Here is a 14226-nt window from a genome sequence, read left to right as displayed (position 1 = left end):
GTTTCTTGATCGTCATTCCCTTGTTTCTTGATCGTCATTCCCTTTGTTTCTTGATCGTCATTCCCTTTGTTTCTTGATCGTCATTCCCTTGTTTCTTGATCGTTTCTTTATCGCCATTCCTTAGTTTCTTGATCATCATTCCCTAGTTTCTTGATCATCATTCCCTAGTTTAGTTTCTTGATCGTCATTCCCTAGTTTCTTGATCGTCATTCCCTTGTTTCTTGATCATCATTTAGTTTCTTGATCGTCATTCCCTAGTTTCTTGATCGTCATTCCCTAGTTTCTTGATCGTCATTCCCTTGTTTCTTGATCATCATTTAGTTTCTTGTTCGTCATTCCCTAGTTTCTTGATCGTCATTCCCTAGTTTCTTGATCATCATTCCTTGTTCGTCATTCCCTAGTTTCTTGATCGTCATTCCCTAGTTTCTTGATCATCATTCCTTGTTCGTCATTCCCTTGTTTCTTGATCGTCATTCCCTAGTTTCTTGATCATCATTCCCTAGTTTCTTGATTGTCATTAAGTTGCATTCAAAATGCATTCAGAATTGTTTCTTGATCGTCATTAAGTTGCATTCAAAATGCATTCAGAATTTGCAGTGGTGGCTTTGAATATAAACAAGAGAGGCAAGGCCTTCAAGACACACTTGTGATACACACTTTATCCAGTCAAGAAAAACCAGAAGATTAAGTATTTATTTTTTTATCTTCATTGGCAGGTGCACTTTAGTGCTGTGAGTAAGTCTAGTTGCTCTCGACCGAACATGCCTGGTTCGAACCTGCTGGGTTGCTTTTTTCTTTTTTGTCTTTCCGAAGCTTTATGATGTTAAATACAGCACACATTTTAAGGTTGTTGTTTTTTTAGATCTCTTTTTGATTTCCAGAGAAAATGAATTTGTTAAAGTTTACCACACACACACATACAGACAGACACGCACACAGACAACCGAACATTGGGTTATCTATAGACTCACATTGTTTGAACAAGTGAGTCAAAAACTATATGCAACTTTACAGTGTTGGTCATTTAGTTTAAGTTTGAAAAAAATGACATTCTAATTTGTATCTGAAAAGTGAATTGGTTATTAATATAATAATAATAATGGATACTTATATAGCACACTATCCAGAAATCTGCTCTAGGTGCTTTACAAAAACGCTTTGTTAACATAAAACATTATTTCTATGTTACATACACACACCAAAATGTGACTACACACACACAAACACACACACACACACACACACACTGCATACATACATTTTAACATACATGTGTAAGTAACAGCTACTCTAACACATACGCACACATAGGCAGGCACAAACTTACATAAACACACGCACACACAATACACATTCATATACATGCATGTAGTTATGTACAAATACATATGTATACACACATAGTCAAGCACAGCTAACGCAAAGGAAGTGGACCTGCCACAATTGAACTTATTGCTGAGGGAAAAGGTGAGTTTTGAGACGAGATTTAAAAGATGTGAGGGAATCAGAATGACGGAGGTTATCAGGGAGCTTGTTCCACGTCTTTGGCGATTGAAAAGAAAATGGACACAGGAGCTTGTTCTACGTCTTTGGCGATTGAAAAGAAAACGATCTGTGTCCATAGGTCTTATTTCTGACGTGAGGTATCCTGAGAAGTTGAGTATCAGAGGAAGAACGGAGGTGGCGAGACGGGGTATAGATATGGATGAGTTCAGAAAGATACTTGGGGCCAGATCCGTTGACTGCAGAAAAGGTCAGAGTGGATAGCTTATAGTCTATTCAATCAGAAACGGGCAACCAGTGGAGAGACTGATTGATACAATAAGTTTACATGAAATGAAATGTAACAAATCAACTTTAAAAAAAATTTTTTTTTTACAAGGGTAATGGAGCAAATAGACAGCCCATCCCACCTCTAACCTGGCTCCCCACCACTTAAAAAATGGAGAGGGATTGAAGAGGAATATGAAAACAATTTATTTTTTATCCAGCCTGTACCCATTGACATTACCTCCCTTTTCCACCTTTAAACTCCTTTTTTTTCTTTTTCTTTTTTCTTTCCACTTTTTTTTTTTCATACAGGAACGTTGGTAGTGTCAGCATATGCAACATGTCCCGACATCACTGCCACTGTGACCCCTGACCTGAAGTGCAGGGGAGGTGAAGGCCACATTCTGTGGGTGTCACTTGGCAGGGGTCAGTTCCGACTGGGTGGCAGTGCGTTGGCACAGTGCTACAGTCAGGTGGGGAACGAAGTGCCTGATTTGGACCACCCTGACCTACTTGTTCGTGCTTTTGGGGTGGTGCAGAAACTTCTGGCAGGTGAGTTGAACATGCAGCTGTCTTCTGCTGGGGAGAGTGGAAGGTATAGTGTGTGTGTGTGTGTGCGTGTGTGTGTGTGTGTGCGTGTGTGTGCGTGCATGTGTGTGTGTGTGTGTGTGTGTGCGTGTGTGTGTGTGTGTGTGTGTGTGTGTGTGTGAATTTTTGTTGTTGTTGTTGTTTGGTTGTTGTTTTTTTTGTTTTTTTGAGAGGGACCATATTGATTATGTGTGATGAAAACAACCAACATTATGCTGTGGTATATTTATTTTTAGCTCTTTCAAATGAATTTCTCACCATCCTATCAGATTCAAGGTGTTGAAGGTTCATATTTCCACTAGTATAGTGCAGCATTGGATAAAATATTGTAATTGAAGTTCTTTATGCATTAAATGCAAAAATATTAAATGTGCGTCATAAGAACATGGTACAGAACCATAACTTATTCTTTCACTTTCAGATTGACTGTTTCCTTCTCCAACTTTTGCAATAAAGAAAACGAGTTACATTGTGAAGCATTTTACTACCACATTTTATGGACTACAAGGCAATACTTTTTTCCTCAACTTTGTTCCGATGTATCTAATAATATAGTGTGCCTTATGTTTGATTGAAACATTGTGGTGAATCAGAAATCGTATTGAGGTCGACCTCTGAACCCGGAAGTATGACATTTGTGGTGGTGAAAATGAATGAAACCTGCCCAAAAAACAAAATAGACACAGCTCACAAACAACTCACATTCATATAAAAGACACAGTAGAAGAAACAGGGACAGGACAGAGTCAGGAAAGCAGAGACCAACAGAGCCATACAAACATGTGCACCTTATGATTTGCTGCACCTTACGTATTGTAATAATTTTATTTATTATTAATTTATTTGTAGAAAATGCCTTGTAATCGAGTGTCTCGTCAGTAAATTTTGGTAGTTTAAATCTTCATCCAAACTGGACATGGCAAAGTTTGGGTCAGTGCAGTGAAATAATTATTTTTATGTTAGCAAGACACGAATGGAGAGAACAGGATTGGAGTGTGTCATGGTTTTGCAGAGAGAAAGCTGACGGCCGGCCATGACATCAGTGATGGAGGAATTGAAGTGTGTCATGGTTTTGCAGAGAGAAAGCTGACGGCCAGCCATGACATCAGTGATGGAGGAATTGAAGTGTGTCATGGTTTTGCAGAGAGAAAGTTGACGGCCGGCCATGACATCAGTGATGGAGGAATTGAAGTGTGTCATGGTTTTGCAGAGAGAAAGCTGACGGCCAGCCATGACATCAGTGATGGAGGAATTGAAGTGTGTCATGGTTTTGCAGAGAGAAAGCTGACGGCCGGCCATGACATCAGTGATGGAGGAATTGAAGTGTGTCATGGTTTTGCAGAGAGAAAGCTGACGGCCGGCCTTGACATCAGTGATGGAGGAATTGAAGTGTGTCATGGTTTTGCAGAGAGAAAGCTGACGGCCAGCCATGACATCAGTGATGGAGGAATTGAAGTGTGTCATGGTTTTGCAGAGAGAAAGCTGACAGCCGGCCATGACATCAGTGATGGAGGAATTGAAGTGTGTCATGGTTTTGCAGAGAGAAAGCTGACGGCTGGCCATGACATCAGTGATGGAGGAATTGAAGTGTGTCCTGGTTTTGCAGAGAGAAAGCTGACGGCCAGCCATGACATCAGTGATGGAGGAATTGAAGTGTGTCATGGTTTTGCAGAGAGAAAGCTGACGGCCAGCCATGACATCAGTGATGGAGGAATTGAAGTGTGTCATGGTTTTGCAGAGAGAAAGCTGACGGCCGGCCATGACATCAGTGATGGAGGAATTGAAGTGTGTCATGGTTTTGCAGAGAGAAAGCTGACGGCCGGCCATGACATCAGTGATGGCGGACTGGTGACGTGCTTACTGGAAATGGCATTCGCAGGCAGCTGTGGGATCAGTGTCAACGTCACCACCAGCACTAAGGCCTCGGGAGATGCTGGGTCTCAGACAGGTTTGTTTGTCAGTTCACGATTAGTTCAGTTGGTGTTGGGGCTTGCATACATTGATGTGTGTGGTGTGTGTGTGTGTGTATGTGCTGTGTGTGTGATGTGGTTGTGTTGTGTGTATTGTGTGTGTTGAGAGTGTGCGGTCATCTTTAAAGAAGATCAACTTTGTTTATGCTAGGAAGCCTTTGTCTTATTTTATGTACAAAATCTGGGGCAAGATGTGATCAGGGCGCTATGAAACACAAATCTGAAAACAAATGATGAAATGATTCTTCTTTGTTACAAAAACACGTGTTGAACAAGAAGTTCAAGTTGAACTTGAACAAGAAGAACGGAGCAGTGAATGTAGTTGATAATGAAAGTTTGTTGAATCTGATAGCAGATGCTGAAAATGTGTTGTCTTCATCTGGTATTTCAAGAATAGGCACCGTGGGAGAAAATCAAGATACCTGATATTCTTTTGTGTGTATTTTTTGTTTCAGCCAGTCCAATGGAGATCCTGTTTGCAGAAGAAGTTGGACTTGTGCTGGAGACAAGAAAAGAGGATTCAGAGACAGTGATGGAAGAGTTCAGAAAGTCAGGAGTGGACTGTCACCACATTGGATCGTCTATTGGATCTGCTGCTTCTGCATCACAGGTAGTTGCAGGATTTGATTTTAAAAAAAAAAAGATATCTGCATATATTCACACACACACACACACACTCTCACATGAATAAACACACACATGTGAGAGCAAACAGGTCCTTTAGAGGGGCCTAAAACATTTTACATGTCATGTAGATAGTGATATACGGACTGAATATTGACCCAGTTGTTGTGATTTTTACCCTAACTACTGCCACTAATGGATAAGAAATTCTTAACCGCACAAATCTGATGTCTATTAAATTAGGAATCAATTCAGTACTGATCAGTCTTGTTAATTATCAACATCAATGTAAATATGACAAAACAGAACAAACCCCCCCCCAAATTTTAAAACAATGTTTAGTCCAGATTTCTAACATACAATGAACACGAAAGGAGTGTACCGCAAACAGGTCCCGCCTGCAAACATACCCTGCGCACAGATTTGCAGCTGACTAGGCAATACTTCGCAGTGATACTTTGGTTTTCTCACACAGACATGTGGTACTTTATGTGTGGCTGGTACAAGTCACTGTGCACAGAGTGTGCCACATTCGGAGGGACAAAAGGGAAAAGCAGAAGGGTTACATTATTATTCCTCTTTATCTCTCTCCATACAAACGGCGAAAGAGACGACGTCAGCAGCGTTTCACCCCAATTACCACCATCAAAATATTGCAAGCGGAAGGCTCTTATACTGAAGAGGTGAATGTTGACAAAGAATACCACAATTCTGACGACGGAAGCTAAAGGTTGGGTCATTGAGACAGCCACTGGACATCCGAGGGGTCTGTGTAGAGGAGAAGAGAGGACTGGCCGTACTGAGTGAGTTATGCGATTGTGCTTACAGCAGAACCAGGTTAACAGCACAACACCCATGACATGCTGCGAAATGATGTCTTTTGAGAAGTCATGGCTGGTATGTTGCCCACTCCATGCACTGAAGGTGTACAGCTAGTAAAGTTTCTTCATTGGAAACATGTTTGAATGTTGACTCTTGGTGTGCATCAAAAGTTTTGCAGTGAAATTAAGAGAAGATGCTCCAAAGGTGAACACCTTTCTGTTGTTGCAGGTGAAGATATGACTCTTGGTGTACATCAAAACAGTTTTACAGTGAAATTATGAGAAGACAGTCTAAAGGTGAAAAAAATGGTGTACATCAAAACAGTTTTACAGTGAAATTAAGAGAAAACAGTCTTAAGGTGAAAAACCTTTCTGTTGTTGCAGGTGAAGATATCACTCTTGGTGTACATCAGAACAGTTTTACAGTTTTACAGTGAAATTAAGAGAAAACAGTCTTAAGGTGAAAAACCTTTCTGTTGTTGCAGGTGAAGATATCACTCTTGGTGTACATCAGAACAGTTTTACAGTGAAATTAAGAGAAGATGCTCCAAAGGTGAAAAACCTTTCTGTTGTTGCAGTTGAAGATATGACTCTTGGTGTACATCAAAACAGTTTTACAGTGAAATTAAGAGAAGACAGTCTAAAGGTGAAAAACCTTTCTGTTGTTGCAGGTGAAGATATCACTCTTGGTGTACATCAGAACAGTTTTACAGTAAAATTAAGAGAAGACAGTCTAAAGGTGAAAAACCTTTCTGCTGTTGCAGGTGAAGATATCACTCTTGGTGTACACCAGAACAGTTTTACAGTGAAATTAAGAGAAGACAGTCTAAAGGTGAAAAACCTCTCTGTTGTTGCAGGTGAAGATATGACTCTTGGTGTACATCAAAACAGTTTTATAGTGAAATTAAGAGAAGACAGTCTAAAGGTGAAAAACCTTTCTGTTGTTGCAGGTGAAGATATGACTCTTGGTGTACATCAAAACAGTTTTACAGTGAAATTAAGAGAAGACAGTCTAAAGGTGAAAAACCTTTCTGTTGTTGCAGGTGAAGATATGACTCTTGGTGTACATCAAAACAGTTTTACAGTGAAATTAAGAGAAGACAGTCCAACGGTGAAAAACCTTTCTGTTGTTGCAGGTGAAGATATGACTCTTGGTGTACATCAAAACAGTTTTACAGTGAAATTAAGAGAAGACAGTCTAAAGGTGAAAAACCTTTCTGTTGTTGCAGGTGAAGATATCGGTGAACAACATCCAGGTGCTGGATGCACCAATGTGCGAGCTGCGTGACACGTGGGAGGAGACCAGTTTTGTGCTGGAGCGCCGCCAGGCCAACCCTCACTGCGTCCAGGAGGAGCAGGAAGGGCTGAAGGGTCGACTCCCTCCTCCCTACAAGCTTCCGTTTGATCCCAATGCTCCTGCCTTTGCCAAAGTTGACAGTGGGTAGACACAGATCTCTGTTGATTTTATGTTGTCCCAGGTTAATGGCAGTGTGAGTGTTTGTGTGTGTTGGGCGGTTAGAGAGAAGGGGGATGGGGAGAGGGGTGGGGGTACGGTTCAAATGGTAGAATGATTGCTGATTTTAAGCCCCTTTTACCTCTTGGATCTGTACTTTATTTTACCATTTTATGAATCCCTTGTGCACTGATTATAACTGTGCTTCTTTATGGATGTATAAATTTTAACTGTAATTCCTCTTTGATGTTTACTAAGGTCTTTGTGTTTGTGTGCTGGAGTGTAACAGTTGTGGCATTGAGAGTGTGGGTTTTTGTTTGGTTTGTGAATTGAGCTTTTATAATGAGTATCATATGTTTCAACTTATGTGCTTACTCAATTCATTTGAAGTTTTGGATTTGTAAAGTGCTTTGAGTTTGCTTCTGCTTGTATTACAGAGCTATGTAAAAATGAATAATTGTCATCAATATGATTACGATGGGTGGGCAGATTTGGTTCAGTGTATTTATTATTAAATGTTGTTTTGGTGGTGATTATGCTGCCAGCTCTCTGTGTGTTTTCAGTTTATTGACTTTCCACATTAAGTGATTTTAGACAAGTTCTCTCTGTATGTCTGTATCTTATTTCTGTGTGTGTGTGTGTGTTGTGTGTGTGTGTTATTGCATGTGTATTTTTATTCATAATTATTTTTTGACACTTGAGATAATAGAAGTATATTAAATGGAAAAAGAAAGGAGCACATACTCACAAATGCATTTAGTAAGAACATTCATTTGTATGTGAATGCATTTGTATGTCCACAAAATGGTATTTTAACTTGTTCACCCACAAGTGTTGGAGAGGAGGGAGGGGTGTCCGGTGTATAGGTGGGTACCTTTTTGAGGGTAGGTGCTGTGCATAGGTCGTGGGTGGAGCTATGGGTGGACGGCAGCTGGTCTTGAGCACACAGCAGATTCACATCACATGAACCACACATAAAGAACAAGTTGGCTTCCCTACAGAAAAAAAACATCATGTACTGAAATTAAAGCCCATACTTGTTGTGTGGAGCAGACTAAAGCTGACCCCTGTGTGTCAGGTCTGGTTCCCCGCGTGGCCGTCATTCGAGAAGAGGGAAGCAACGGAGACAGAGAGATGGCCGCTGCTTTCTCCATGGCCGGGTTTGAACCGTGGGACATCAACATGCAAGATTTGATGGAGGGCTCTGTGACACTTGATAGATTCCGAGGTGTTGCTTTCGTCGGAGGATTCAGCTACGCTGATGTGTGTGGCTCTGCTAAAGGTGATTTTTTTGGTTGTTGTGCTGTGCCATTTTCCATGTGTCTGTATAGATTGAGTGCCTGCACCACTTGTCCTGGAATCACCATATACAGTCACACCTGACCTCATTTCTTCACTGTCCCCGGACCAGCATTTGCACATGGCGCTACGATTGGTTGAAATTTTGCTTGGAATTTATGATGATTGATACATGAATGCATGCATGTACACAAATACTGGCACCCTTGCACAGACCAAACACACAGACACATGCAATTGCACATGTGTGTGAGTGCATGGATATCTTCTCACACAGGCAGACCTTCACCTACAAAGCAAATGCATGTACAACAAGCTTCAGCTTTTGTCCCCTTTGCCCCTTCTCTGTCCCTGATGCATACTCCATCTCATTGCACTGAAGTAATTCAAGTGTAGAGACATTCATTTGTTTGCAGTTGCTATCTAATAGATTCATATCCTGCAAGGTAATGTGAATTTCTATACTATGGCAGACTCCTGAAAGCTTTATATTTTGCTTTTTAGACAACCTATACTTCTGTGTTGTGTGCACACTCATGAAAACATTATACAGTTCCCCACATAAGCTATTATTTTATAATCAGACTCATGAAAGCATTATATTTTTCAACATAACAGAAACTTATATGCAGACGCTGAAAGTATTTTAGTCTTATTTAGTTGTCGACGTACCAGTAACCTATGATTTTATATTCAGACTCTTGAAAGCATTTTTGTAGTTTTCCCCGTTACCCATATATATATTATTTGCAGACTCCTGAAAGAACTACAGTTGTCTAAGTGTGCACGTATGAGAGGAGGAAAAGCAGCTATGTACACGTGTATGTTAAAATGTATGTATACAGTGTGTGTGTATGGTTGTTTTTTTGTGTGTGTATACATTTATGTAATGTATTATATAAACAAAAGTGTTTAGTAATGCACTAAGATAAGATTTCTGGATGGTGCGCTACATAATTATCCATGATTATTATCATCATAAAGTGACCTGCATTCATGTGCTGTCAGGCTGGGCAGCCACTGCTCGGTTCAACAAAGTGGTGGGTGAGCAGTTCCAGCACTTCAAGTCACGGACAGACACCTTCAGTCTGGGAGTGTGCAACGGTTGTCAGCTCATGGCTCTGCTGGGCTGGGTGGTGCCTGCACACACAGGTCAGTGAGGCTTTCATGTGGTCACAGGGAAGGGGAGAGAGAGATCTTGGGGAGTTTCTGAGAGGGGAGAGAGAGATCTTAGGGAGTTTCTGAGAGGGGAGAGAGAGATCTTAGGGAGTTTCTGAGAGGGGAGAGAGAGATCTTAGGGAGTTTCTGAGAGGGGGAGAGAGAGATCTTAGGGAGTTTCTGAGAGGGGAGAGAGAGATCTTGGGGAGTTTCTGAGAGGGGAGAGAGAGATCTTAGGGAGTTTCTGAGAGGGGAGAGAGAGATCTTAGGGAGTTTCTGAGAGGGGAGAGAGAGATCTTGGGGAGTTTCTGAGAGGGGAGAGAGAGATCTTGGGGAGTTTCTGAGAGGGGGAGAGAGAGATCTTAGGGAGTTTCTGAGAGGGGAGAGAGAGATCTTGGGGAGTTTCTGAGAGGGGAGAGAGAGATCTTGGGGAGTTTCTGAGAGGGGGAGAGAGAGATCTTAGGGAGTTTCTGAGAGGGGAGAGAGAGATCTTGGGGAGTTTCTGAGAGGGGAGAGAGAGATCTTAGGGAGTTTCTGAGAGGGGAGAGAGAGATCTTGGGGAGTTTCTGAGAGGGGGAGAGAGAGATCTTAGGGAGTTTCTGAGAGGGGAGAGAGAGATCTTGGGGAGTTTCTGAGAGGGGAGAGAGAGATCTTAGGGAGTTTCTGAGAGGGGGAGAGAGAGATCTTGGGGAGTTTCTGAGAGGGGAGAGAGAGATCTTGGGGAGTTTCTGAGAGGGGAGAGAGAGATCTTAGGGAGTTTCTGAGAGGGGAGAGAGAGATCTTGGGGAGTTTCTGAGAGGGGAGAGAGAGATCTTGGGGAGTTTCTGAGAGGGGAGAGAGAGATCTTAGGGAGTTTCTGAGAGGGGAGAGAGAGATCTTAGGGAGTTTCTGAGAGGGGAGAGATCTTAGGGAGTTTCTGAGAGGGGAGAGAGAGATCTTAGGGAGTTTCTGAGAGGGGGAGAGAGAGATCTGAGAGATCTTAGGGAGTTTCTGAGAGGGGAGAGAGAGATCTTAGGGAGTTTCTGAGAGGATTATGTTTTTGTTGTGTTTTTTATGCACCTGCAGCAATTTAGCTGCTCTTTCAGAATTGGCGGAATCAGGTTTTTGAGAGGATTATGTGTTGTTTTTTTTTATGCACCTGCAGCAATTCAGCAGCTCTTGCAGAATTGGCAGCATCACAAGGATGCATTTTTTTTTTGTCCATGTTAATAAAAAATGACGGAGTTTTATTATTTTTTTAAAGGATATTTTTTCTGAGAACAGAATGGGCAAGTACAGTCTGTCTTCTTTTGTTAGTTGTTCGAACTATAGTTTCTGTTTGATTAGTGAAAAATTATGATAATTTTTTTTTGCAAATGATGGTCACAGGAAGTATTACTGTACAATTTCATGTCACACAAGGTTGTTTTATAATGACACAGATGACATGTTGATGATGGCTTGAAGAAAACACAGGCACCGCGAAGGACGCATGATGCGAATGACAAGGCATTTTGTTCAAACAGGAGACGACAAAGAGACAGAACAGGGAGTGTTTCTGGATCACAACACTTCTCAGCGCTACGAGTCACGCTTTGTGACGGCGCGTGTGGGAGCCAGTCCTTCGATCATGCTGCAGGGCATGGAGGGCACTGTGTTTGGCATGTGGGTTTCCCACGGAGAGGGTGAGTCAGTGATGATGCTCGTTTTTTTTAATTTATATTCTTTTTTTCTTTCTTTTGTTTGCCCCCCCATCATCTGCACTATTTTTATTGGCACTACTCCCATGCCGCTCATGCTGAGTGCCCTATACACAGCTACACCTGGCTTTATCCATTGCAGTCGTATCATCGATTGATATCTTTGCCAGGTGTTTCTGTTCAAATAATACTCACCATATGACAGTCAGTTTTCATGTTAAGGTTTAGCTGTAATGACAAAATGGTTAGCTTACATCCCATTCTGTGTTAAATGAACAGATGTATGTTGAACACGTTAAATTGCAGGCAAAAAATGAAATCAGCTACAAAGGTGTTTTTCCTAGGATATCAGTCTGTGATGGTTTAAGTAAAGAAGTATACATACTGTGCAGCACAGACCATGCTTAAAAGCTCACTGTCTCTCACACACGCATACATGCTCACATACACAGCACACACATACATGCAGGCATATGCACGCACACACACACACCAAGCAATAAAGCACCAAACAATATCTTGCTTTCCAGGTAAGTTTGTCTTCAGAGATCCAGCCTTGCAGACATCTGTACTCAACAAGAATCAGGCAGCCCTGCACTACGTGGACGATGAGGGTGCCCCCACCAACAGGTACCCCCTGAACCCCAACGGCTCCCCGGGGGGACTGGCGGGGCTGTGCTCGGAGGACGGCCGTCACCTGGCCACCATGCCACACCCTGAGCGGTGCGTGCTGCCGTGGCAGTGCCCCTGGATGCCCTGCGAGATGAGGGAACAGCTCCAGTTCTCTCCCTGGATCAGAATGTTCCAGAATGCTTACCAGTGGTGTGTTGCTGGTCAGGCCTGAGGGAGGTGAACAGACTCAAGAGTCAGATGGTTTAATTGTTTAGGGCTTGGCCCTTTACAAGTGGTGTGCACAGTGTGTATAAGGGACATCAACAGGTGCATGTTGGTGGATTCCTTTTTTGACTTGTGTGTTTGTCAGCAAAGTGAGTCTGTGTTGTAACCTGGATTTGGTTGTCTGTCTGTGTGTGTGTATGTGTGTCTGTGTTTCTGGTTTCATTCCGTAAAAACTTGGATTCATTTGTCTGTGTGTGTGTGTGTGTATGTGTGTCTGTGTTTTTGGTTTCATTCCATAAAAACTATTCATTTGTCTGTGTGTGTATGTATGTGTGTCTGTGGTTTTGGTTTCATTCTTGTTTTAAAATCAGCAAGAATCATGCATGACTGCTGAGACACTAAGGCTTTGCCTGTTGTTTGGATTACTCTTATAAGTGACAAACGTTTCTGACATACACAGCGTATGTTACTTGCATTATCTCAAATTCAATTCTTTTATCTTGTTTATTGTTATCAGTACTCAGAAAATGTTTCATTATTTCACAATGTATGTTTACTGGATTGTCTGAAGCTTAACCTCTACAAATTTGTAATTATTATCAGTAGTGTGGAAAGGTATTTCAGTTACAGATTTCATTTGCGAAGGGTGATTGACAGATGAATTTAGCAGGGAGAGAGAGAGAAACAAAATGAAGTCAAGGACATGACACTTTTAACTCTGTTGTGTTTTCTTCAGCAGTTATGGCACTATTTTTGACTCTTACTGTTTGATGCTGCCTAAACTAGGTAGTCACTGATGAATGCTAGAGATTTGTGTATCGGTATTATGAAGGTAAAGATAAATGCAGTACAGTGGATCTCTCTCTCTTTTCTTTTTTTTTTCTTCTCTCTCTTTTAAAAAGAATTTGACATATCTGTAAACAGAGCAAGTTTATATTTCGCCCTTATTTTGCCCATGTGTTCATAACATGTGTTCATTTTTTTGTTTTTCCTACACTTGACACACAGTATACAATTTTTCTGGAGAATTAAAGCATTGTCGTGTCTTTTGTGTGTTGTAATAAGCTTTTGCATAGGTGTTTTCTCGCAACTGTTGTTGACAGAGAAACCAGACCTGGCAAGGCAAAGATGATAGAGATGAAGGAATAAGATTTCTGAAACCACCCCTTCTTGAAGATGCTGCACAGGTATGATACTCTTAACTCTCTCCGGACGAAGGAATGCTCACGCATTCCTACACAAAACGTATTCGGATTCGGATGAAGGAATGGAACAGCATTCTTTGAAAGTAAACACGTGATTTTGTGATTAGCCAAGCAGAGTGCGCTATTCTGGGTCACTCCACAATCGAACAGTATGATTGGTCAGCCCGGCATGTGTGGCCTATCTCGCACACACGCTGACAAAGTCACTGACCGGTCGTCTGCTCGCGTACCAGCCTGTTAGCAAAGCGGGCTCTTCTCAGAATGTTGTGAAGCGAACAAGGCAGCGACGGCAATGTTTTAGTACTTGAAATGCTACAAACTGAAGGGTCGGACATTGAAGAGGTGGATGATGACGAAGAAGAAAGCGAATTCAATGCAGAAAGCGAGCATGGGTATGGTGATTCGGGGTGAAAAATTGGCAGTATTTTCTACATATGGCAAAACTGTAAAAATAAGATGAGAAATTTGATTATTTTATATGTACTAGCTCAACACGTAATAAACCAGTTCTGAAAGTTTCATTTTCTTACACAGTATTTTGTATTTTTTGTAATTTTTTTCCAAACCCTTACAAATGGGCCGTCTGTGGGGAAAAGCAAGGGAGAAAACTTGTTGTCCCGAGTGAGTTAAACCCCTCAAAATCTTTTCTTCGGCGATTCTGATGTAATTTGAAAATTGATATTTTACTACTACAATCATGAATTATGCCTATTTCTAACAAGCTGGCAAACAAACATGAAGTGATAAGAAAATGAGAGTTGTGTGGCAAAGGTTGTGAGCAAATCTAGTTACTGCACTTGTTGAGGTACATAGAACTCACAA

General features: G+C 41.5%; 1 protein-coding gene across 2 annotated transcripts in view; it reads left to right on the top strand.

Annotated features, from left to right (window-relative positions):
- The window catches only part of LOC143283675 (phosphoribosylformylglycinamidine synthase-like), a 33406-nt gene extending 19931 nt beyond the window's left edge, over positions 1-13475 (top strand). For both annotated transcript variants that reach the window (XM_076589898.1, XM_076589897.1), the window contains exons 17-24: positions 2083-2322; positions 4163-4306; positions 4784-4938; positions 7003-7210; positions 8305-8508; positions 9534-9677; positions 11189-11347; positions 11893-13475. In XM_076589898.1, the coding sequence (XP_076446013.1) occupies positions 2083-2322; positions 4163-4306; positions 4784-4938; positions 7003-7210; positions 8305-8508; positions 9534-9677; positions 11189-11347; positions 11893-12206 (1568 nt within the window). In that variant the 3' untranslated portion in view covers positions 12207-13475. The remainder of the gene's footprint in view (positions 1-2082; positions 2323-4162; positions 4307-4783; positions 4939-7002; positions 7211-8304; positions 8509-9533; positions 9678-11188; positions 11348-11892) is intronic.
- The last annotated feature ends 751 nt before the right edge of the window (positions 13476-14226 follow it).

Source organism: Babylonia areolata, chromosome 7 (genome assembly GCF_041734735.1).
Source record: "Babylonia areolata isolate BAREFJ2019XMU chromosome 7, ASM4173473v1, whole genome shotgun sequence".
Lineage (NCBI taxonomy): Eukaryota > Metazoa > Mollusca > Gastropoda > Neogastropoda > Buccinidae > Babylonia > Babylonia areolata.
Note: the sequence above shows the minus strand (reverse complement) of the source record. Positions and strands in the feature narration are given on the sequence as shown.